The 26,946-nt window shown below is 37.7% G+C and overlaps 1 protein-coding gene across 2 annotated transcripts; it reads left to right on the top strand.

Moving 5' to 3' along the window:
* Positions 1–2,732: 2,732 nt before the first annotated feature.
* Positions 2,733–26,316, top strand: LOC121294811 (BTB/POZ domain-containing protein 10-like). Of its 2 annotated transcripts, XM_041218911.1 has the most exons (9): positions 2,733–2,895; positions 3,965–4,114; positions 19,896–20,092; positions 21,792–22,086; positions 22,503–22,605; positions 23,591–23,711; positions 24,157–24,354; positions 24,625–24,735; positions 25,415–26,316. In XM_041218911.1, exons 2-9 carry the CDS (start codon positions 4,014–4,016, stop codon positions 25,723–25,725), a joined length of 1,437 nt encoding a protein of 478 aa, XP_041074845.1. In that variant the 5' UTR covers positions 2,733–2,895; positions 3,965–4,013; the 3' UTR covers positions 25,726–26,316. The 2 variants fall into 2 exon arrangements, with proteins under 2 accessions (XP_041074845.1, XP_041074844.1); XM_041218910.1 differs by lacking the exons at positions 2,733–2,895; positions 3,965–4,114 and adding an exon at positions 13,241–13,429.
* Positions 26,317–26,946: the final 630 nt, after the last annotated feature.

Raw genomic sequence — 26,946 nt, 5'->3', positions numbered from 1 at the left:
GTAGAGGGTGCGGCAGCACCCCTGGCTTTGCATGGCTTCCGTCATGCACAGGGGGTTACAGTTTTGTTCAACGGCTTTCAGCACCCCCACTTTACAAGTTGTTCCAGTGCCACTGGAAAATGGTACATATTACCTATATTTCTCAAAGAGCACTTTTTTTAAAAACTATTTATTCCATGTATGTATTTATGTTTAGCATAATGTATTTTTTTTTTAAAGAAAGGACTATTTTCTACCAGTTACTGTTATTTATTATAAACAACAACGTAAACGAGGACCAAACAGTTTTGTATTTTAATAATTTTATATATATATATAAACCAAAAAATAAAATAAAAAATAAAAACGATTTAATCTGTGATACAGTATAGTGGAATATTGAAACATCCAATTAACATGTGGACACTGTTTGGAATTATTTGGATTATTGTTGCCCATTTAAACATGGGATATTGTTTTCTAATGAAACTATGTTCTAGTGACATTTACATTTATAGCCAGGGTGTTACGTTTATGGAGAATATACATAATATAAACGAATTTAGTTTTGTTATTGTAACACTTTTTTTTTTTTAAAGTGAACATTTCCATCAACTTTGTAAAGTATTGTTACAAAAAATAAATAACAACATGCTGCGAGTGTAAATGCTTTTCTTTTTTTCTTTTTTTAAAATTTGTTTTACCAAGCGCTTTAAACAAAATGTATTCCATTATAAAAAACCAATACTAAAACCTTGGAAATCTGATCCTTAGATATTCCGTAGAACCATATTGTGTTTTGATTCTTCTTTGGAATCCTTGTTTTTAAGATTTTTTTTTTTTATTTTCAACAATAGAGGGTTATAAGCGTTCTAAAGGCTCGAACATTGAACCTCTAAATATGGTTCTATTGGATCTAATGCTTAGAACCCATGATACAGAACGTTCTGTTCTTCGGTAGCCTCAAGGCTCATAGAATGTTAACAAAGGTTCTAGACAAAGTCCATAGGAACCATATAGAACACCCACACCCTAGTTTGTAACAGTACTGTACACATATACTGTACAATATATTCTGGTATAGTAAGAAAAGTGCAAACTACGTTGTTTTGATGATCATTTAGACAATAATTGCACACAGATAAAAAAAAAAAAAAGTATTACCTTATATTCTAACTGCTATTGCTATTATGTTATTGCTCTGTACAGTACAGTATTTGGAACTTAAATGCTCACCAATTATGTACATTTGAACTAATACGGTAAAGTAGGCTTTTTGCCGTCATTCTAAATGATCAGAGAACGTTTATAAACCCTCACCTCTTAAATAATCACACACACACATTTATATATATATATATATATATATATATATATATATATATATATATATATATATATATATAATATTAACAGAATTAATTTCAAGTTCACTGACTGAGTTCCACACATGTTGTAACAAGTTCTTAATCTTGATTCTTAATATATTGACCTAACATACAAACTTCCGTATTCTTAAGAAAGAAAATTTTTTTAAAAAATGCAAACAAAAAATTTTAATGATTAAATTTTTTGGTTTTTGTAAAAAGAATACGATATATATATAATATATCTATATATATATATATATATTATATATATATTATATATATATAGTATATATATAATTGATTTCAAGTTCACTGACGCAAGGACTGCACACCTTGTTCAAGACAAATTCTTTATCTTTGTATACGATTCCGTAAATAATTATTAAGGTATACTATATAAACATATATTTGAAATTTTTTTTTAAAAAAAAAGAGCGTGATGCTAAATCTGTAGACAGTTTAATAAATTAATTAGCGACGTTTCCCACATCCCAAACAACCCCCAGGGTTCGTTGGGGGTGATAAGCAATAGGAGCATATATATATATATATATATATATATATATATATATATATATATATATATATATATATATAACAACAAAAATAGCAAAAAACGAAGTAAAGCGTACATTATTGAAACTATTAGACTTTAAAAAAAAAAAAATGATAGCAGATTGTCGATGTGGCACATTTGAGAACATGGATATTACAAAACTTTAAATAACTGCAGTTCTTTATTTTTTTACCACAAGAGGGCACTAAAAAACCGAAACGCGCACTTTCTATTTACCTGGCATCCATCTCACAAATTGTATTTGCCTTTCCATTCATGTAATTTGATTTGTATGAAATATACTTAAAATTAAAATACGTTAGTGCTAAGCATAATTAAAACATTCTTACCCAGGTTTATATAACTTAAACTTAAAACAAGAGGACTACGACTTCACGTGTATTTGCAAATCGTTTAAATAACAATACAATATTGGTCTGCAGTGGTACAGTGTTTGAACATGTGAATTTTGGTTAATTCACTGCTGCCAAAATATCTCATTTTCTTGTTTCATGACCTTGAAAGGTCAGAATCCAAATCGCACGCCCTTGTAGTGGTGTTTTTAATTCACTATATAAGACCAAATTAATCAATTGCTCAAAGCTTAAGCTTTTGAAGAAACAGTGTGTGTTTCTCCCTCTGTTCAGTTAATCTGTGAAGTAGATGTACACTAGTGAAGCCTGTATGCTTTACGCCTCAGATACGTTTAGATCTGAGAACATTTGTTTTTCGGATCCCTTGTTTATGGTGAATATCAGTCGCATTTGCGTGGTATCTATGGTAACAGAGTAGCAAGTGTCGCGATATTTCCCATCAATTCTCGCAACAGTTGGAGCGTTGGGCCTGAGGTAGTTAGGGGTTGTCACTGAGAAAGGAGACCAGAGGGGAATTGCAGATGTTAGGGTGTATTTATAAATCAGGGTTGTATCGTTAAACAACTCCCTAGCGTGTCGATTCATGGTACGCCTTATGTACTCTAAGCCGGAACTGGTAAGATCATGCTGTGTAATGTTGTTTACAAGAGAGCTGCTGTAAAGAATACAGTCGTACTTGTTGTGTAGTGACACTGTTCGTATGAATAATAACCATACTGTACTTCATTATAATATATATATATATATATATATATATATATATATATATATATATATACCTATATATCATATGTACAGTTCGATATCGGTATCACATAAATTACAAACCAATTTCGGAATCATCACTACAAAAAACGAACACAACAACGAATAAAAAAATAACTATTAACATTCTGAAAGTTTTAGCTTTTTAACCCGTCTGATGATGTTTACATCACGTGCACCAAAAAAAGTGTTGTCTGCTTGAGCGAGCACGTCGAGTAAATCTAACAATATTATTCTTATTAAATGTTATAATTACTACCTTTTAATCACTTTAGTTAATATTTTAGAGGAAATAACACTGCGAGCAAATGATCAAATGTGATAAAAGATGTCAGTTGAGAATGGCTGTGGCCTATGTTTGCTTTGACTCCCTTGAGATACTCTCGTCGGTGTTTTAATTTGAAAATACGGGACGCCAGGGACCTTATTCTAAATTAGATACAGAATTGCTAAGTTAGGTATGGATATATGTGTACAGTGCGTAAGCCTACATATCTGGGTCCAAAAAAACGTACAATCTTGTGGCATTTTATGACAGCTGTGTTGCTGATTATCAACTAAACATTTTCTTTAAAAAAAAAAAAAAAATCACTGTTTTGTTTGTTTAAAGATTAACACTAAACTATAATGTAACTCAGTTATCACAGTCATAAGGGGAATGAGTCACTGTTATAGTTTCAGTCATGATGTGCAATACAGCTGAGCTGAAAACAGATAGTAGGTGCTTGTATGGCAGGTGTTTATGTGTTCAGTACAGCACAGTCTACTAATGTTGAGGAATGGTCTCTGAAATGATGATAATGTGCCATACTGGAAAACATGCTTTGCTGTTGCCTTATACATACTATCCCTAAATCTTAGTGATTATTTTAATGATTAAATGTCATTATTGATATGTAAACCTTTTTTTTTTCCCTTAGGTTATGAGTACTGAGTGATAGGAGGATTCATTGTGCGGAACGCTGTGTGATGGCAGGACGGCCACATACTTATGACAGCAACTCCAGTGATCCAGAGAATTGGGATTGGAAAACACACAGCAGACCACGCAAACTCTACAAGCATTCAAGGTAAGTTAGGAACTCAAAAATATGTGTCTGTAACTAGGATGTAACTGGAGAAACCAGTTGACCGAAAAGTAAAATAAATCTGACTCCTGACTGTTCTAATGCGTCTGTCAATACTGTAAGCAGACACTGTTAGTCTGTAGGTACAGTGGTGTATTTTCACAATGGAACATTTAATTTCAGTGAACTTTAATCTCTTTGTATAGAATGCAGAAAATAGGCTTTATGGCTGTTTTGGTCCCCATAGCTCCCATATGTACTCCTAAAATCCCATCAAGGTAGAAATATTTGCCAGCCAGAAAGCTGCTGCTGTTATATTTTTTTTTACAGATTAATACATGATAGCAATGATTACCTATCCTTTAATAAACAACTGAAAAGATCTCCCTCCAATGTTCATAGCTGTAATAGCCTTCAGCCTGAGCTCAATAATTAATGCTAATTAATACAAGGAAGTGGATCAGAAATTATGGAACCTTGCTACTAGAACATGATTGTAACACAAACATGTAATACCATATTCTCTGTTCTACTCAGAATCCATCTCCAGAGGTATCTTTCAGGGCGCACTGGGTAAAGGTTGTTAGTAGCTGACACACTGTAATATTATCTATTGGCTGGGACAAAGTGTGCAGAAGTGGATGCTGTTAATTTAAGCTTGAAAGGTGAAAGGTATCAATTTGTTGTCATTCTCAATACAAGGTTGGATTTCTCGGCTACTGTTTGATGGCTTGCTTTTATTTACACGCCACTCAAAGAATGCATTGAATTGAAATTCAAAAACAAGTGAGTGCTGTAATGTTCTGCATCATTAATTGTATAATCAAGTGTAAAATATGTCTAAGTTCATGAAGAGCTGAAATGTCTAGTAGGGCACTCTAGGCATTTGACTAGTTTCATCCATGTCATTTAAAAAAAAAGATGCACTACATAATTCAGTTGCTGGATATAGTCTGGTAATACGGTGGTGTGTGGATGATAGATTCTTTAAAAGGTTGGTCTACATTGTCTTTCTCTACCAGATATTCTTGTTGCTTTACCTGCAGCTGTGTATTACCATATTCCTTTGAATTTAAAACACACTTTTTTCACCAATTTTTTCTTCTAAAAAAATGGCCTTTGTCCCAAGTTCGAGTACAGTATAGTGATGCATATATTAAAGTTGCCATCAAAAGATGTGGTTGCCCAAGTACACAAACAGCAATGTCACTGACTGGCAGGTGATGGGTTCCATAATAGTTATCCTGTGGAGTGGACACTCTCCTCTTCGATGCAAACAAAGCAAGCTTTCGCTCAACGCCCATCTGTGTAGCTGTGACCATGGTACAGTGGCCTCGAACTGGTGCTACTGCGTTAAGCAGGTGTAGGTTCTCCAGGCAAGCCCCCCAGCCAATCAAAACCTCCTGATGGGCTCAGCTCCGCTCAAGCCTTCCTGTTTACATTTTGTTATTAGGCTCAGTTCTAATCAGACCCCAGTATTTTTCTAGTTGCCAAGCAATACAGCAGTTCAAAAAAGGGAGAAAAACATGTGCGAGTAATCACAACTGAAAGTGAGAAGCATCGCATAACTGTAATGCTCTGTGTGACAGCAGATGACTGCAAGCTCCCTCCATGCGTCGTTTTTCTTTGTAAATGCATCTAATGTAGTAGTCGGCAGTTGATTTTTACCCCCCGTTTTGAAATAGCCAGTTGTATTTTAGGCTCAGCTCACCGCTACCACCCCTGCGCTGACTTGGGAGCGGCTAAGACGAACACACGCTGTACTCTGAAACGTGTTCCGTCAGCCGACCGCTTCTTTCGCTCTGCAAGCCCGCCATGCAGCCGTCCCAAAGTTACAGTGTCGGAGGACAACGCAGCTCTGGGCAGTTTACAGGCAAGCCCGCAGGCGTCCGGCCAGTCTACAGGGGTCGCTGGTGCGCGGTAAGCGAAGGACACTTGAACTGGCGTCCTCCAGGCTATAGGGTGCATCTTGCACTCCACGAGGAGTGTCTTTACCGGATGCGCCACTCGGGAGCCCAAAAGAGGAATTTTTCAAAGCAAAACTCAATGGAAAAATTGACTTCCCACTTCAGTTTAGTGCTGCCTCCCATTACCTGCTCTGCAACTGTTTGTATTGGCTTTGTAGCTGCTTTCTACTTGCCCTTAGCTTGCAGTAGCCCCCCGCCAACTTTCTGCAGCTCGTTCTGGCAGTTTTTCACAAGCTGCAGTTATGGTCCCTGTTGGGGGCCCCTAATGCAGTCACTTTGTCTTCAGCCAGGTTACCTGTTTTTTAATGGTTCTTATGCAGTGGTCTGTCTCTTTTGTTCTTTATGTCTTCTTGACCTTTCTTGGGGTCAAACTGGTCTTGTGAGCAGATTATTGGAGTTGGTTCAAGGTGTTTTACTTAACTCTGCTCCTGTTTGCATACAATAAGCCTTGATAAAAACCCTGTGTTTTAGCCCAGTGTAAAAGGTTACTGCTTATTTGGCATGTGTCTGCCAGGCATTGCTGGTAGAGCTGCACTCTGATTTTGAAAAGTAAGAGATTGTGTTTGTTTGAACTAATTCAGTTACATTATCGGACTAGTGTGGTAAGTGTAGTTGTCTGGGGATTTTTAGAGGCAAGATGTTTTTGAAGCAACAGGAGAGTTTTTATTAGTTTTTGCTTCTACGTAATATTTTTTTATTAATATGACTGTAATAGGCAAAATCATGCTTGCTGTACAGAATGTTGTATAATGTTTGTCCACCTGCCAGCTTTAAGTACATTTCACTTGATATATTTGATCAAATAGAGCCTTGTTAAGAACAAGGGTAATAGCAATCATTAGATATACAGTAAGTACAGAAAAATTTGCAAATAATTTAGACGTACTCAGTTCCTTTAACATACAGCTATGGCTAAAAGCAATTTAAATGTAATTTTACTGAGTTGGATGGGGAAAAAAGACCGATAAATGATTGAGTGTTTGAAACCACACCACTTTGGCCTGAATAAAAACATTTATAAAGTCTGTCCGTATATCTTTGTCTTGCACTTAGATTCTTACACGTGCATACTGTAGATATATATTGGATTATACAGAGGACTATAAACACGCTGTGGTGTTTGTGTAGTCCTTTAACTAGATTTCAACACTACTAAAATAGTCTTCAGGCCATGTAGAGATATATATCCAATTACACTTTTAGTTGAACGTGTCTACTTTGTTGAAAATCTATTCTTCCCTCCCCCCCTGCAAGATAATTTGCACTCCCACACTCATCAGAGGATTTATTCTCATCTAATTAGTATTATTGATGCCTGAGCTGCTAGAAAAGTGAGGTAGATGTGTTTTAGATAACGTAGGAAATAGATCATTAAAAATTGGCTGGGTTTTGTAGTGAAGCATTTTCAGAAAGAAAATACTTTAAATGTAAACCTAATGCTGAGTTTGCAGCATGATGTTTGTGATGCCCTCTAACTAAAAGAACTGAACATATTTTAATGCTGTGTATTGAATTGCATATCTATATACCAAAGAGAAACCAATATAACCAAACAACTATTTGAATAAATCAAACTAATGTTGGGCTTTGACCCACAAATTTGCCAGAAATTCTAGAATTATGACATAAGGACGTGTACGTATGCAATTGTAAGAAGCCTTTAAGGCACTTGGAGATTTAGTTGTTACATAATTTTTGGATGCCTAAACTTTTAACAATAGCCAAAAGATTTGATTCATGTTTGTAGTTTCTTACCTCCTTAAATTTCTGCCTGTGTGTTCTGTACTTATGTCTCACTTAGTAGTAATCACTATTCCCTCTAAGGTTGTAATGCACACATTAGTCGCAATAACTAGCAACGACCTTGCACTCAATTTACTAATTTTCGCAAGTTATTATCATAAATATCAACCTTAATCGAGACTGCAACATCTTGAGGTAACCCTATCATTTTGAGAACATTCTTGCGAAGCATTAACATAAGCGTATTTGTGGTTGTTTTGCAGCTGATTCTCTGATTTCCCTCTGTGAAAATGCTCATCACATTTGAGCAGAGCTTGCTCGGGTGCCAACGAATCTACTAGTACAGAGTGGGCGAAGCAGGGGCGGAGTGCACCGAGCGGGAGTAAATTATGCTGTCGCAACTGCTTACACCGTCGTTATAACTTCCATCTTAAGCCCGGCTTCAAATTGAATTTCACGCCAATTGCACCAAAGCAAAATCATCCCTGGCACAGTAACGACCGCATTGAGACTGAGGCGCAGCAGAGAAGGGAAATTGCCATAGTTTCACGTGTTTGCCTCCGCATTGTACAAGCAAAAATGTCAAGAAAAAAAATTAATTACAGATCACGAAATCCGCACGCTGCTGTCTCTATAAAGAGAACAAGGAAATGATTAATTCTGAGCTTACACAACAGTAATATTTAGTCCAGAAGAAGGATAAATGGTTGGCTATCCAAACATCGGTCAACGCAATGGGAGCACAGGTGAGATCTATTGAAGAAATCAAGCACAAATGGAAAGACTTGTTCTCTAGAGCAAAGAAGGATTACTCAAATAGGAAATACCAAAGGAGGTCCAAAACCCGTTAATGGCATTTATATAGACATAGTACTAGATATAATCAGTGAGGATTCGCCAAGCCTAGGAGGCATCACAGGAGGGGTCGAAAACTCTATAGGGGGAAAGAAAGTAGGTCTAGAGGCAGAAAGTGAAGATAGTCAAGGCTAAGGTGATGAAAGCTTAGAAATATAGAGCCTCCCCAAACAGTTTGAGTCTGAAGGTATATAATTAAATAAGTGATATATTTGCAGTATGCGCCAAAGCGAAAAAAAATAGCCACATACATGGCAACTTTGGTTATTTAAATTGTAGTAGCTTAGTTTTGATGTTAAGAACCCTTGTTAAAAATACTATACAAATAGTGTACTTAGAATGTTATTTTGACCTATTTTAATACTAAATTAGTATACTTTTATTGTAAATTAATTACATTTCTAGAGCACCAAGTATAGATAGAAAGATATCAAACCAATGTACTGTTCTACCCGTCTTAGGCTTTTGCTAAACTCAGTGTAATTTTACGATATTCAAAAATGATTTGCTTTTAAATTTGACTTTCTGCTTCTATCCCCTATATTATTTGCATTTAGGCCTGCTTAGTGCACTCTGGCAATTCTGCGGCTGTAGAGTGCTGGTTAGTGCTGCTCATGAGCTTTACAGTTTTGAACTCATCATATAATTGAGTACTAATAAGTGAAGCGGCTCAAAACCGACCTGGAGCAGTACAAGAACAAGCGCCTGCTAGCAGCCGCCGAAGAGCGAAAGAGCCTGAAGAAGTGCAGACGGCTGATGCAGCAGAAACGCGGCCAGATTCCGGCATTGAAGACAGCCGACGGGCGGACGACCAGATCCCGATCGGGCATCGAGGCCGAATGCAGCCGCTTCTACTGCGACCTCTTCGCTAGCAAAGTCCCAGTCGACCCGCCCGACCTGCAACACGACACACTGCCAGCCATTCCGCCGGTGCTTATCAGCGAGGTCCAATACGCGATCGAGAAGACCGAGAAGGACCGAGCGCCCAGGCTGGACGGCATCAAGATCGAGCTGTTCAAGGAGGGCGGACAGACGCTATGGGCAGCCTTGGCCAGCCGTTTCAGTCGCTACTTTGCGCAAAGAAAGATCCCGGACCAGTGGAAGACGGCCAGGACAGTGCTGCTGTATAAGAAGGGCGACCGCGAGCAGCTCAGCAACTACCGGCCCATCTGGCTCCTGTGCACCACTTACAAGATCTTCACCAAGGTGCTGCTCAACCGACTGGCCAAGCAGTTAGACGAACAACAGCCACCCGAACAAGCCGGCTTCAGGGCCGGCTACAGCACCATGGACCACATCCATGTGCTGAATCAACTGCTGGAAAAGAGCCGCGAGTACAAGACCCCCTTGGTGTTCGCCTTCGTCGACTACGAAAAGGCCTTTGACACAGCCGAGATGAACGCTGTGCTACTCGCCCTCCAACAACAGGGCATCGGTAACGAGTATATAGCCCTCTTGCAGGAATTGAACAGTGGCTGCACCACCGACATCAACCTATTCGACCGACCACTGCGCATCACAGTCGGCCGTGGGTCAAGCAGGGTGACCCGATATCGCCCAAGCTTTTCACCGCCTGCCTGGAGCACGTATTCCGCCAGCTCAACTGGGACAACACCGGCATCAAGATCAACGGCCGATGGCTCAACCACCTGCGCTTTGCCGACGATATCATGCTGATCGGCAGCTCGGTGGCTGACATGCAGCAGCGACTGACTGAACTCAACCAGGCCGGTGCCACAGTCGGCCTCAAGATCAGCATGGCCAAGACCAAGTGGATGCAAAACGCACAGGTCGCCGACAACACCATTCACATCGGCCAGAACCAAATCGAACAGGTCGACAGCTACATCTATCTGGGCCAAGAACTGACGATGGAGCACAAGAACAGCCGCGAGCAAGCGTGCAGACGGAAGGCCGCCTGGATCAGCTACGCCTCCATCGCCGAGATGGTCAACAACATGGGCAACAACATGACCCGGCGCGCCGAATTGTTCAACAGCACCGTGCTGCCAGCGATGCTTTACGGCGCAGACACATGGTCACTGACTGTGGCCGACCGGCTGAAACTGGCCGTCACCGAACGGGCGATCGAGCGCCGGATGGTTGGCGTCAAGCGGACGGACCGGATCAGCAACGAGCAGATGCGGCAGATGACCAAGGTCAAGGACGCGGTCGAGTTGGCCGACAAGTCGAAGAAGTGCTGGGCCGGCCACCTGGCAAAGAGGACCAACGGCCGATGGACACTGGCCGTGACTGAATGGCTGCCACTCGACATCAAAAGACCGCTCGGTCGTCCAGCCACTCAGTGGAGAGACCAGCTCCGACAAGAAATGGGACGGAATTGGATGTGCCTGGCACGAGACCGAAAGGCTTGGGTACTCCGCTGTGGTCTGCGTCGACCAGACTAATAGCTGGCGACGATTAACAGACCGATTGACGATTGACGAATAAGTGAAGCACAATCTTTCTGCATTATTTAAAAGTATAAATACTCTGGTAAACATAAATAAAAATCACAATACTCATACTTCGACAGTTTTTGTTTTTTATTTCCATTTTAAAAAATGCTTATTTCAGAAATATCATCTCAAGCGTTTTGAAACTGGTAAAAATGTAATCAAAATATTAATTTAGTCAAATGCTTTTGTAATATAATTCTTAGGTTTCCCATCTTATTTTAATGCCAGCAGTGAGACAGTGATGTCTGTAAACATTATGACAGGTTTGAAGTATTTTCAGGTGCTTTACTAACTGTAACGGCAACAAGAGTCTTATTAAAAAAACCTCCTGGCTTTAATAAAAATAAACAATAAGCAACTGTGGCAATATTTATTAATTTACTTTATTTTAACTATCAACATTATATTTATATTCAAATGCCATGTTTAATTATTAATACATTGATAAAAAGTGGATGAAAAAATTGAATTTGCTATTCGCAAGAATGGCAAATCAGTAGACCTATTGATGGTTACAACTGAACGCAGTGCAGACGCTGTAGTATACAGTAATACAGTAGTATAAAGCAATTATATACAGGCCACCAGTTAAGCATGCAGTCTACTGACAGGGCTGCATTTATGATAAGATCTCAGACAGACTTCATAAAGGTAAAACCATAAAAATGCTGTATTTATTTTATATATATAAAATCAAAGGATGATTCAGAACCAGAGGCAGAGCCACGATAAATGTCTTAAACCAAATTGTTGAGGTACTTGTGTTGGAATAGTTTTCAAAATTGTATTTTTAGATAGATAGATAGATATATTAAATGGGGTAACGTGTGGCCGTTTTTCTCACAGGTAATTGACCTTTTCACATTCAAAACAGCAAGTTTCTCAGTATTTAAAAAGCTTAGAGGGAACGCTGGTAGTAATTCTTCATATGTCTACAGTAGAGAACTTCTTGTACATTTGTAAATAAACTTGCTTATTAGATCAGTTATTTATAGTTTCATAATCTGGGTTCATGGTCTTTTTCTCTGTGTCTGTATGTCATTTGTTTTATTTCTAGAGAACAGCTTGTCTACTCTAACTTGATTAAACTTTCTGAGGACATTATTAGTGCAACATATTGAAAGTGTTTTAAAATGTTGGGGCATACTGTCTGCTGCCTGCCTGCATGTCTGTTTTATATTTTTACCTGTGCACATGGTAGGATGTAAGTCTGTGTCATAATACTGATATCTCTAGTTTAGTATGTACAGTAGTAGCAGGGGATTTATGTCACTGATACATGTGTTTATGTACAGATCACGTCTGTTGCATTTAATCCAGGCTGTATGATAGGATTGTTTTGTGTTTTCAAGTTTCCTTCAGGATTACCAGTGTTACAGACATTCTGAGCAATTCATATTCCTATCTCTTGTCATTGATGTATTATTATTTTTTTTGCTTCGTGTAGAAATAATAAAGGGTTTTACAATTTTTGTTACATTAAAAAATAATAATAATCCTTCTGCAGTTTTAAAGATGTCCAAGGTAATTATATTGCCAGAGGACACCATTTGAAAAAATGACAAAACCTGCATAAACTGTGTACTCCCAGATAATCTGTGCTGAAAGTCATTTAATTTTCAACCTCCTCTGGGCCAGTCCTGATTTTTAAGTGGCAGGAGTTCTATTTTAATCCCCCTTGATTTTCTGCAGGGGTGGAGGAGTGGGCGGCCATCTTTAATATTTCATTACGATTTGATAGAGGCTTCTGCAAACTCACAGCCAAAAGAATGGCTGCACAGATGGGCCCTGGCAGACCTCCAGAAAAGGCTTTCTCTTTTTCTCTTTCTAAAGCTGGTGCTTCTTCCCTCACCCAGCTGCGGCTGCTGTTTGGTGATATAGTAATTGCAAGAATGATTGCTGCTCACAGGAGGCTGAGGGGTCAAAAAGACGTCAGCAGCACTGCACTCCGCACGTCTGACTCCATGCCTGTGATTAAAATGATTTGTCTTTATACTACGAGCCTCCTGCTGCCTGAGCTGAATGACTTTTTTTTCTTCTTGGAGGATTATTCTATTAAATAGCTCTCTAGCCTGCTCTAGCAATGCTGCAGAGTGCTTTGGGGTGTTTAAACCTGAGGAATATGCCAGGACGATAATGGGAGTATCTCAGATATGAACTTTGAAAGTAATGCCCAAGGATGCTAAGACAGCTTCTAAAGCTGCTTTGTTCAGAGTAGTGCACGTCTTTTGTGCTTTCATCCCTAAGTTCATTTCATGTTGCTTTGTCTTCAACCTGCAGTGCAAGGCAGCCGGGTACGTATTCTAACAATGGAATTGCTTGTGCTTCAGGAAATGTTTAATACAATTTGTAATCTAAAGTAATATATAATATATATATATATATATATATATATATTATATATTATATATATATATATATATATATATATATATATATATGTATGCTGTATGTAACATTTGTGATCATGTAAGTATACAGTCATAGATGTCATAAGGGTGTGAGTAATCTTTTGTAGTAATTGTTTGATTTATTTTATTACAAAGAGCAGTCAGTTCTGGTTTTACCTCTGTTTAAAATTGCTTGATTCAAACAGAATAATAATATATATATATATATATATATATATATATATATATATATATATATATATATATATATATATATATATATATATATATATATATATATATATAAATAAATAAAATGTGACAGCTTTTAAAATGTATTAGGAACACTATGCCCTATATTTTAGGCATAGAGGAATGGACAGTTAGGGTCACTTAGGCAGATGGGCAGATACTGTTTACCTATTTGAATTTTTATTTAATGGAGAAAATATATATTAAATGCCTAACAATATAAAAAGTAAACATCTGTAGTAATGTTTATGTAACAGCATGTGTAACAATGAGCTATCTATTTAATTTCTGTTGAGTTTAGTTCTTTAGAAAAGCATTAAATGCTGTATATCAGTATTTAACCTGTTAAACCCCCAGCCTCCCGTAGGCAATTTCCGCCTGGAGGGCTATGACCTTAAATAAATCACATTATCTTCTAAAGTATAGACAGCACAGGCATGGTTCAGGGCTTGAATCCAAGGTAAACCCCTGGCCATTAGGACCAAAACAGATTTGATATAAGTTTTACTCAGTACCACACTGGAAGGAGATATCCAGGAAAAATAAAAATAAAAAACAAGCAATGTATTTCATTTGTTTATATTCTATCGTCATTTTTTCACCTTGTAGCACATGAAAAGAGCCTGTTTTTTTTCCAGTGCTTCCCCAATATGTCTACTACACTGGATAAACATTTGAAACTGATTGAATAAAGGGATCAAATTCTACATGCGTTTTTACAAAGCTAGGCCCTAGGGTCCCCAGACCTCTCCAAAATTGAATATTGTGTAAATCTTTATGGCCAGTCATACACTAGTTTCTTGAGCAAGTTCTAAAAGGGAGATTACCTTCTGGCACCTCACATGCTATACATTGCCACATGAATTAGATTTTGTAATCCTCTTTTTTACTTATTTGTCCAATATTTCATTCAAAAGGTAGCATTTTTGGAGAGCTTTGCAGTGCCCGAAATGTAACCCTGATGAATATGCATGACAAATACTCTTAGTTCATATGCCACAACTGTCAGGCACATTGCTCTCACATAACTGTGTTTGTGCAGGAGAATGATTTTTTTTTTTTTTTTTTGTAGCTCTGAATTTTCAGTACCTGACTGTATTTTTGTTTTTAAATGTTTGTATGTAAATGTCAAGAAGCAAAATAATTAGATTTTTTTTTTCCAAAATAAAGTGGTTACACTCATTCAAGCACTGCTGACAGGTGAACGTATGTTGATTATTGGATAAAGGCATCTGCTAAATGTGTATAATAATAATAATAATAATAATAATAATAATAATAATAATAATAATAATAATAATAATAATAATAAATGTAGTGTGGATCCATTATACTTACAAATCCTGAAGAGGCTCCAATCCATCTTCAAATGCTGCTTCACAGACGCTGAATCAGCGCTCTCCAACCCAGAAAGTTCATTTTTGCCGTCACTTCTACTATTATCCATCTCCTCCAAAACTTCAAAAAGACTGAATCTTCTTCTTTTGGGATGCTTTGGAACACTGCTCGCCATTTCGTTCAATTTTATAAATTTTACAAATTGAAAAATGATCAGAAAACAGTAAGAAACTTTGATCCTATGCGCGGAACACTACGCTCTCGTTTGCAAATATGTGTCTTGTTTACGTACGCACATCGATTACTCTTACTCTTCAATGGATTAGGCTACAAACAAAGTCAAGATATGAATGGACAGCATGTGACCTCCCCTATAACGTGATCAGGGAGATTTCACCATCAACAGATATGTGTAAGGCCAGAGCAGCGAAACGCACAGCTAGTCGATCGGAGTGGTTTTTGAACCATGAGATACTAGATACATTGCAAAAAGGGAATATCTCAGCGGTGAAATGGCGAATTCTAAAAATTTCTTCGCTGTTTGAGGGACGTTTTTGGTAATGAGTCAATTTTATTTGCTGTTTTGCTTTTGTAATACTATTACACCTGATTTTTGAAGTATAATGTGTAACTGCATTACCAATGTTCCGCCCGCGAAACAGGGGGGCGTAAGAGGTTAAGTTGCCTTATTCCTTCAAATTTAAACCAATTTTTCCTTTTAAAAAACATCCTGCGTCTTAAATTAGAGTACAGTATAGTGATGCGTGTATTAAAATAGCTTTCTAAAGATGTGCCCGCCCAAGTACACAAACAGCAATGTGACTGACTGGCATTTGACGGGTTCCGTAGTAGTTATGCTGCGGAGCAGACACTCTCCTCCTTGATGTAAACAAAGCAAGCTTTCGATCAACGCCCGCTTGTGTAGCTATGGCTGTTGTGCGGGAGTCTCGAACTGGCGCTGCTGCGTTCTTAAACAGGCGTAGGCTCCCCGGGCACGCCCCCCATAATTTGAGGATGTCTTAAATTTGAAGAAATACGGTATGTTTAACACTAATTGTCCTAGCAAGGGTAAATGATAGCTGTACTTATTCAGGTAAACCTTTAGCTCATGAAATGGGTAGATTGCTCACGGAGGATTATTGAAGGTGCATGGGCATGCAGTTCTGATCAGATGTGAATATCTGTATTACAAATTGCAATTAAACTACATCTTTTATATATATATATATATTAAAGATGTAGTTTAATTGCAATTTGTAATATATATATATTATATATATATATATAATATTATTATATATATATATATATATATATATATATATATATATATATCACAGTGCCTATAGAAAGTCTACACCCCCTTGAACTTTTTTCACATTTTGTTTTGTCAGTGCCTCAGAGTTTTTCATGCATTTAAATGAGGATTTTATTTTTTTTTTCATTTATCTACAAAGCATACTCTACACTGTTAAAGGGAAAAAAGTTATATACTAAAAATACAAAACTGAAAGTTGGAAGCACATTTGGCAGCAATTACAGCTGTGAGTCTGTTGGAATAGGTCTCTACCAACTTTGCACACCTAGATTTGGCAATATTTGACCATTCTTCTTTGCAAAACTGTTATAGCTCTGTCAAGATTCTTGGGGAGCGTTGATGGACAGCAATCTTCAAGTCATGCCACAAATTTTCACTTGGATTCAGGGCTCTGACTGGACCACTCAAGGACATTTACCTTTTTGTTCCTTATCAACCAGTGTAGCTTTGGCTGTGTGCTTTGGGTCGTTGTCATGCTGAAAGGTGAACTTCCGTCCCAGTTTCAGCTTTCTTGCAGGTTTTCCTCAAGGACTGCTCTTTTTGCTCCATTCATTTTCCCTTCTATCCTAACAAGTGCCCCAGTCCTTGGCGACGAGAAACATCCCCATAACATGATGCTGCCACCACCATGCTTCACAGTAGGGATGGTGTTCTTTGGGTGATGCGCTGTGTTGGGTTTGCACCAAACATAACGCCTTGCATTTAGGCCAAAAAGTTCCTTTTTAGTTTCGTCAGACCACAAAACTTTTTTTGCCACAAGGCTACAGAATTTCCTTTGTGTTTTTTGCATACTTCAAACAGGATTCAAGGTGGGCTTTCTTGAGTAATGGCTTCCTTTTTGCCACCCTACCATAGAGGCCAGATTTGTGGAGTACTTGGGATATTGTCACTTGGTGATAAAAAGCCTGTAGCTCTTGCAAAGTTGCCATAGGCCTCTTGGTATCCTCTCTGATCAATCTCCTTCTTGCTCGGTCATCCAGTTTGGAGGGACGGTCTAATCTAGGCATGGTATTGGTGGTGCCATACACCTCCCACTTCTTAATAATCATCATGACTGTGCTCCAAGGGATAATCAAGGCCTTTGATATTTTTTTTTTTAAACCCATCCCCTGATCTGTGCCTTTCAACAACTTTGTCCTGGAGTTCTTTTGAAAGCACTTTGGTGCTCATGGTTGAGCCTTTGCTTTGAAATGCACTACCCAGAAGAGGGAATCTACAGGAACTGCTGTATTTATCCTGAAATCATGTGAATCACTACAATTCAAGACAGCTGGAGACCACTTGGTGTATGATTTTGAAGGCGATTAGTTACACCTGAGCTAATTTAGGATTGCTATTACAAGGGGGGTGGACACTTATCCAACCAAGCTATTTCAATTTTTATTTTTAATTAATTTTCTACCAATTTCTGGAATATTGTTTTCACTTGGAAGTTGTGGGGTAAGATATGTAGATAAATGAAGAAAATAAAAAAATTTATGCATTTTAATTCTGGGCTATAAGGCAACAAAAGGTGAACATTTTAAAGGGGGTGTAGACTCTCTATGGGCATTGTGTGTGTGTGTAAGGGTATTTGCTTTGTAGGTACAATTCACCTGTATGTTACAATGTTATCGTAACACAAAGACATGATAAAATAATGATCACAGCTTAGCAGAGCTAGCCTATCTAATTATTTGGAACTACTTTACCCAGTTTTATAACAGGCAAAGTGAATTGCCCCCCAGGGTCAGCCAGTAATTTAGTGTCTATAAAAATATATAATTTTATTTTCCAACTGTGTAAAGAATAGTAAGCTTCATTTTCAGGTTACCGAACTTGCCAATCTGGGGCTTGGAAGCAAAAACAACTTGTTCTAGAATTGTAGTTTTCTATCACAGCAGAGTAGAATTGCATGTAGGCGGCTTGTTTTCTCCCACTGAGAGGTGGAAGATGCTAACCCAATAGGAGGTAAAAAGTGCCATAATTACCCCTGGCTTCATAGAGGGATTGCATCCTGTCTGACAATTCATAAGGATGATTTGTTGGAAGTGTTTACACCTTCCTTTCCTATCTGTTCAGTAGGCTTTCTTGTGCAAAAGGGTGTACTGTAATTTTGGCATTTGGAGTACACATTGGACCAAGGCCTCGTTTACAAGAGTGTCCTGGTAAGATGACCAGAAGCAGACAGCAATCATTTCACATTATAAAAAACAACAACATCACTCTTTAAAAAAAAAAAAAAAACGTTAAACATTTAAATCTGGGATCAAAACCATTTACACTTCAGTAATTCTTGGAACCTACTAATTAAAATAAACATAATCTTAGTCAGTCATTGTTCTATGTTTAACTGATACATTTGTGTTGTTTATCTGATCATATCCACTATCATATACACATAGTACCTGTGAAGTACATTCTATTCAAGTCAGTTATGTTGTAAAAGTCAAGTAATGTGTTACATTCATTCTTTCGATAAGCACCCTCATTTGCACCTTCATGGTATCTATGACCGTGCACTGCATTACATACCTTGCATTTCTCTGATTTTCCTTCTTAACCAAAAGATGCATTAAATTGTAAAAAAGCGTACCTAACCAGAAATGAGTGAAATATAAGAGTGCAATATAAGTGAAAGTGTTTTACAGCTCAAGCTAGTTCTGCAGTACCAGCATATTCCCTATAACAGAATTCTAATTTACCCTTTCAGATTGAATCACTTAACTTGCTTCTGTTAAAGATTGGGTTGTTCATTAAAGAAAAACTGCAGTGTCTCTTATTCTGTAATGAACCACTGTGCTTTCAGGACTGGCTAATAAATGTAATGGTTTAAAACTCAATTGTAGCTCTGTCATTGACACAAAAAATGTTGAATGCAGTACGGCAGTACTGCATGGTTTTAACTACAGATCTGGACAAATTTTATCTTAATGGATTTTGTATGAATTTTAACAAAATTCTTAAACACTCTGGTGCAGTAGGTAGTGGGACTAGCAATTGAAGATCACTCCTGCTAGAGCTGCTATGATTAAATCGAAAATCGATTCCATTCATCGATTATAAGTACTGTATAAGTGATTTAATAATTACATTTTTGTAGCGTGCATAGTTAATAACATTATTTGAATTTATCAACGAAAATGCACCGAACTCCCTGCATTGCTATTTACAGTATTTCTGAGAGACAAGCAGTGGGCTGCTGTTCTTTTCCTGCTTGTTAACTAGCGTCTGATTTGCTGGTCCCACCCACCAACGAATCAGTTTTGAAAGTGCTTTGTAAGTATGCTGCTCTGTATTACAAAACAACAAAAACAAAAGCGCCCCTCCATGAATCCAGAACAGGAAGACAGGCTTGTAATATTTTAGTAACACTCCTGTAGTATGTTAAACTTGCTTTAGGCTTGTTGTTGTGTGTGTGTGTGTGTGTGTGTGTGTGTGTGTGTGTTGCTTTATACTCAGTTTCTCTTTTACTATTTGCAGTGGCCCATCCCGTGCATCAAAGCTAGAATCTGATATCTCGAAGATGAGTCTCCATGGCGCTAGCGGAGGATATGACAGATCAAGAGATCGGCGGAGATCAAGTGACCGATCCCGGGACTCTTCACACGAAAGAGGAGAGAGCCAGTTGACCCCGTGCATAAGGAACGTCACCTCCCCTACTAGGCAACACTACAGTGGTAGGTGCTTTGAATAAAAACCAGTATCTGAAGTCCAAATAGTTTTTCATGGCAAATAGGTTATCTATGTTGAAAGCTATTTATTTTTTAACCAATTACCAGTAATTTGTCATTTCTGTAGGTACTATGAATCAACAGTAATAATAGGACAAGCTACCCTGTTGTCTAGACCTAGACATTGTTAGTCTCAAAATGTTAATGTATATTTGAATCTGTAGGACAAAAGCACAACTACAATTTATAGTCAACACGACAATTTATAGTCTGCAGGTCTAAAATCTGTCCTTTGGCACCTCTGTGCTACAGTGAAGGTTATCCAGTGTGTTTCTGAATCGGGAGGCAGTGAGCGCCATCATCCTGAGGAAACAGGTTCTGCATCATAGTTGAAAATAATCTGATTCAGCACGAACAGGATCATGAAAAATATATATACAGGGTTCGAAATTAACACCCGCCCACCCTCCAAACATCGGTTAATTTGGTCTGTGGCGGGTAAATTTCACATACTTATATGCCACAGTGGTGGTTACGTTTTTGTACACTTAACATTGCCCGACTGGCGATCACCGCTTTTGTGTTGCCGTGCAGTTTATACTTTCTACCAGCAATTGCCCTACTCAAACTGCAGTCGCTGACAGCTCAAATCAACTGAACTTTGACCTTGTCGTGCTATGGTTATTACAACATCAAAATGGATGACCAGTTGTTTGTCAAGAATGTGCTCAGTGTTTATCCCTGCGTATATGCAGTCGATAGAGCTGATTATAAAGATCAGGTGAAAAAGGAGAACGCATGGGTATCAATTGCTGAACAAATGCAATCACCTTGTGAGTATTTTAACTTCACTGAAAGTGTAACCGGTGAAGTTTTAAAAAGCTGTAAGAGAAAAAGTGCAAAGTTCCTGTTGGTGATTTCAGATGGTTCAACCGATAGCACTGCCATAGAAGAGGAGCTACTATATGTATGATTCTGCCAGAAAGGGCTGGTGACTGTGCAGTTTGTGTGCATGCAAACTGTGGAGAAGGCAGATGCCCAGTACATCTCAGAATCTTCACTCATGAGGCAGATTGTTTCAGACCCTGTTGAGACTGCTCATAAATGTTGCTTGCTTTTACATTTTCTTTTGTCGTCGTCACCCCCCTGGAACGATGTTGGTTGGTAAAATGTCTGTGTGGCAGGTGGATTTTTCCATCCACTAGCCATAGTGCATGGAAAAATTCATTTCAAGCCGTGTGTGTGTATGTGTATGTGTGTGTGTGTGTACAGACACACACACACACACACACACACACACACACACACACATATATAATATATATATATATAGATAGATAGATAGATATACATCAGTGTGTTCAAACCGTATGAACACAGTTAACGAACACATGTTTTCATCTGTCTGGTTGTGAATGCACACTGAAACACGGTTTTGAGGTCACTGTCAACTATGTATCCACCCAAATGTGAAAATGAGAAATGTAGATTCTTTGAAATACTGATTGCGCAGTTTATGAATCCATTAATCCTATTTCAGCATGCTTTCTGTGCAAACTAAAAACAAACATGTTCATGGCTGAGACTTGTACTGTAGTTCAAGCTCAGCATAATTATCGCAAAAGGAGCAAACAACATTGTTAAATTGTTATATTACAGACTTCAGTTATCATCACAGACCTGTCGTACTGATTCTGTATTTCAGATCGAGAAAGGGAGCACAACTCTTCATCTCGGCCCACCAGTCCCCGTCCTCAGAAAGCCTCTCCTAACGGCTCCACTGGTAGTGGTGTCACCAGCAGTAGAAACAGCAGTCTGTCCAGCACAGAGGGGAACTGTAAGACTGTCGGGGTTGGGGAGATGGTGTTTGTTTATGAAAATGCAAAGGAAGGCGCAAGGAACATGAGAACCTCGGAACGAGTAACGCTTATTGTGGATAACACTAGATTTGTAGTAGATCCTGCCATCTTCACCGCACAGCCTAACACTATGCTGGGGAGGTTTGTATCGGAAAATCCTTTTTTTTTTTTTTTTTTTTTTTTTTTTTTTTTTTTTTTATTGGACTAAAAATATTAAGCTTTACTTTTGGTTTAAAATTTTGAGAAACACTGAAGGCCATGGTTTTAAATTCCCTGTGTCACACTCTTTGAGTTTTTCTTGAATCTAGAAACTGTTAGTCTGTCACATAGTGTATCTTTCTGCATATATCTAGAGATAAGGACTGAGATTGTATAATGTATGTAGTGTATCATAATATAGGGGTATATGGCAGTGTTTTTTATATATATAGAAGAATTAGATTTTTTAATTAATAATATTATCATCATCAATCTTCTCTACCACATCTATATATAATCTGATGGTAGTGAACATTATTAATAATTAAAAAAAATATCTTGTATTCACTTTTTGGCAGAATGTTTGGATCTGGCAGGGAACACAATTTCACGCGTCCTAATGAGAAGGGAGAGTATGAGGTGGCAGAGGGAATCGGCTCCACTGTGTTTAGAGCTATTCTGGTAAGCATGATTACAGATGGTAAAAAAACCAAACAATGTTATTGCTGCTCAGTGTCCAATATATTTGACATTGAAATAGATATCGGAACATACCCAGGGCAGTACAGTACCCTGTGTAATTCAGTTCACTACTCCCAGTAATCCATTTTTTGAAGATAAATAATAAAGTTTAAAAAACAAACAATCCACCTGGCTGCATTTGTATCCACTGTAGTGCCAGTAAAGACCTATAATCTCTAACATTAGACTGTAATCCATGCATCTGCATCTACATGGTACTTGGAGATCTATCCAGGGTGACTTACAGTTGTTGCAAAATATTGCATTACAGATAAGAGCAGTTATGAAATACAGTTAAAATATATATAATACATAAAAATACAAAAGTCAGTGGTAAGAGCAAAATTAAATGAGAGAATAAAAAAAAAAACACACAGTAATTACGTTTGAGAGCAATTTCAACTAAGAGCAGTTAAACTTATAATAAAAATATCTGTAAACAGTAAACTCCATAAAGAGCAAATAGTAAGTACAGTAAATGGATACGAATGATTTCAAATAAGTGCAAGTACAAAAAATGTGAATATGGTACAAGATACAGAAAATAGTTATAATTGAGAGCAATAGTAGAATACAGCAAAGTGTAGAGCAGTTACTGATACAGTTGGATGCCATATAGTCCAGTATAGTAGTGGGTTTATATTGTGTGTACTGTACATGATAGTATATGGTAGTGTCCTTTTTGATAGTGTATCAGAGAAGGCATGTATTTCTTACTTGTTAAATACATTGCATTGCAGCTAAACTGGATTCTTCTGCAGGATTCTTTCTTGGCTGAACCATTTCTTTCAGACTGTAAACAGATACCTGCACTTCAAGGGCAAAATAATAATTGGTGTGACAGCCATTTGCTTTTAAGTAAAGGACTATGAGAAATGCTTCGGTAATGGCTGCATGTTTGTTTTCTATCTTTGTTAAATGGCAGGATTATTATAAATCTGGGATAATCCGTTGCCCTGATGGAATCTCTATTCCAGAGCTGAGAGAGGCGTGTGACTATCTCTGCATCTCCTTTGACTATAGTACTATCAAATGCAGGGACCTGAGTAAGTATGGCTTTTAGAATTCACTTCAGAAAAAAGATATTATGAGGAAGATCAGAACACTGTCGAGTCTAAATAGCAGACTGCCTTTACTAACTGTATTGATGTAGGAAGGAACCATTTTCACTTCTTCTGAAAACTGAAAGTAAAACTGCTCTGTCTAATGCGTAGTGCGAAGCAGTTCTGGTCCTTTTCAGATACATGCTTTATAGTTTTATGAGTAGAACTTACACTCCTAAAGATTGTGTTTGGACATTTTTCAGTAATTTGCATAGATACTGAAAGTACATTTTCAGTTTTAACATACTGTAGCTATTGTCTAATATACATAATGAAATAGGCAACATTACTAGCAAAAACAATTTAATCTGTAAATACTTTTCTAGCTTATTCTATTATTCTTCATAGAAACAGGCTGTCCGGTGCTGACCTTAATCTCTTATTGTAGGCGCACTAATGCACGAGCTCTCCAACGATGGAGCACGTAGGCAGTTTGAGTTTTATCTGGAGGAGATGATCCTGCCACTGATGGTAACCAGTGCCCAGAGTGGGGAGAGAGAGTGCCATATTGTAGTGCTGACAGATGATGACGTAGTCGACTGGGATGAAGAATATCCTCCACAGATGGGAGAAGAGTATTCACAGAGTAAGACGTGCTGAATTGATATACTTGCCTCAAAAATGGCACTGAATCTATTTTAAATAACATCAAGCAGTTTTTATACATTTTCTTGCATTCTGCCTTGAAGCTTTTTTTTGTTGATAGAAGTACTTTTCAGAAAATAAGCGTGCATATTTTTTATTTATTTTTTTATTTTTTACCATTACCAACTTTCAGTAAACATGCAAATATCATAATTTCTTAAGTAAAGGAAAATAAAATGTTTGTTCAAAATAATTTCTCTTTTTTTTCCAGTAATTTACAGCACAAAGTTATATCGGTTCTTCAAATATATAGAAAATAGAGATGTTGCCAAATCTGTTCTGAAGGAACGAGGCCTGAAGAAAATCCGATTAGGCATTGAAGGTAACATTAGTAATATAACTGAGATAGTCGGATAGTTTACAGGTGCAGATGGGAGTATATGGTACTGCTGACACACACTGGAAGTAATTCTAGGGTTTTCATCCATTCAGTAATTTAGTGTGCAAGAAAATCAAATGATTTATGCAGACTTAGTAACTAGGTTCGTTCAGATGAACATTTTTAATAAGGAGATGCCACTTGGGGTTTTCTGTTATACACTGCTTGTTTGCAGAGATAGGTGCGATGCTCATGGATGGGAGAAGATGAGCTGTATTTACACACAAGTGCAAGTTTGCAACTTTTACTTCGGTATAAAATTATGCAACAAAGGGAACATTTACTATTCAGAAATCATTAACGCAGCTGAGAGCAGTTGTTTGGGAGGGAGAGTGAACAGTATTGCCATTTTCTTGAGCTTTTCAGTCTTTGGGTTCAGAGCTAGCTCTGTGTCAGACATTTATTAAGTTATACCTTGCTTTCTTCTACATTACTGCATTTTATTTATTAGGGGTTAAAACATATTTCTCACTGCTTATGTTTAGATATACAATTATTATGCAAGTATAAAATTTGTATTATTGGGACTGGCATTCCTTCTAGATAACAGTGGAGGTTTAATATATGTGCAATTTAAGAAAATGAATAATAATTCATGTAACTATCTATTTTCCATATGCAGGCTACCCCACATACAAAGAAAAAGTGAAAAAGAGGCCAGGTGGCCGCCCAGAGGTGATTTATAATTATGTCCAGAGACCCTTCATCAGAATGTCTTGGGAAAAGGAGGAAGGGAAGAGTCGGCATGTGGATTTCCAGTGTGTGAAGAGCAAATCCATCACTAATTTAGCGGCGGCTGCAGCGGACATTCCCCAAGACCAGCTGGTGGTGATGCACCCCACCCCACAGGTTGATGAGCTGGATATCCTCCCGATTCACCCCCCAACAGGCAGCAACGATCCCGATCCTGATGCACCATCTCCTGCTGTCTGAGGAAGGGCCACATCGTGAAATCAAAGCATGCTGCTGTCGGAGGAAATCGAGTGGCACCACTGCCTTAATAGCTCGCAGTTCATCCACAGCCTTAGATGTTCAAATAAATGATGTGACACCAAAAAAGCGATGCATTGTAATTTACCACCTTTTTATTTCCAAAGGAGTAAACTAGTTCATTGCACAAAACTACAGCAAGTGGGGGGAAAAAAGAAATGTAGGCTTTCATACCTGATTCTTTTGACAAGCCCACTGTTTTCAGTGCAGCCTGGCAGCATTAAGTGTTTACCGGTTGGGGCTTTTACATTGTGTTGGTGCTTTTTGTGTTTTCAGTTGGCTTCCACTTGCAAAGTTTTGAACATTTACATGTATCTGAGGATGTGAAGCTGCAACAATGCAAAATGTAAGGGAATTGAGCACTTCTTAAAAGAATAGCATTATAGTGATGCGTGGGGTTTAACTAATTGGTTTCATGGTTGTTTTTTTATATGCTTTTAAAGATATATTGAGCTGAATGTGTATCCTAATGTCAGGATCTGTTTTTGTTTGTTAAAGCTTAAAAACATTGTTTTAATAAAGAATTCAAAGTCAGGATGTTTTGGTGGTTTTCTTTTCTCAACAAAATGATACAACACATACTCTGCCATTGTTCTACTTATTGGTATAAATGTTTTTTATATAAGGATCAATTACTTATTATTGTTAAATTATAAACAGGAAACGATTGTTCCTCTTTATTAAGCAGACAATTGGAATGTTAATAGGTAGTTTTTTTTTTTTTTTGGGGGGGGGTGGGGGGGGTTGTCTTATAACAGTATTGCATTATATTCAAATTATTCAATCTTCGGCTGAGAAAGTTTTATAGAAGAACTTAAACCCACAAGATGGTGCAATTGTGCCATATGCTTCTCTTGTACACTATTTCTTGTGATAAGCCATGACATGCTGATGATCTTGCTATTGTACTGTAGATGACATCTGCATGGTGCATTGATATTGTGAGTAATTTCCCTCATAATTTCCAAGAATGTAGATGTGTAAAGCATTGATGGAATTAAAAAAAAATCCCTGGATGTTCTCAGTAGTGCAGATCTGGTCACAAGAGTAAGTGTGCTGTTGTCCTCTTACTGACCCAAACAGGCAGCCGACCACACACTGAGTGAAAATACCTCACAACCACAATACTCCTGTCACCTAGCAACATAAGCAGGGAAAATGTCA

This window comes from Polyodon spathula, chromosome 19 (genome assembly GCF_017654505.1).
Source record: "Polyodon spathula isolate WHYD16114869_AA chromosome 19, ASM1765450v1, whole genome shotgun sequence".
Classification (NCBI taxonomy): Eukaryota; Metazoa; Chordata; class Actinopteri; order Acipenseriformes; family Polyodontidae; genus Polyodon; species Polyodon spathula.
Note: the sequence above shows the minus strand (reverse complement) of the source record. Positions and strands in the feature narration are given on the sequence as shown.

What these genes read in the sequence shown, in the direction of transcription:
- LOC121294811 (XM_041218910.1), top strand. Translation starts at nt 13,305, where the DNA reads ATGCCCAAGGATGCTAAGACAGCTTCTAAAGCTGCTTTGTTCAGAGTA. An exon ending in CTGCAGTGCAAGGCAGCCGG is followed by an intron (nt 13,430 to 19,895) that starts GTACGTATTCTA and finishes TACTATTTGCAG; the next exon opens with TGGCCCATCCCGTGCATCAA. An exon ending in TACTAGGCAACACTACAGTG is followed by an intron (nt 20,093 to 21,791) that starts GTAGGTGCTTTG and finishes TCTGTATTTCAG; the next exon opens with ATCGAGAAAGGGAGCACAAC.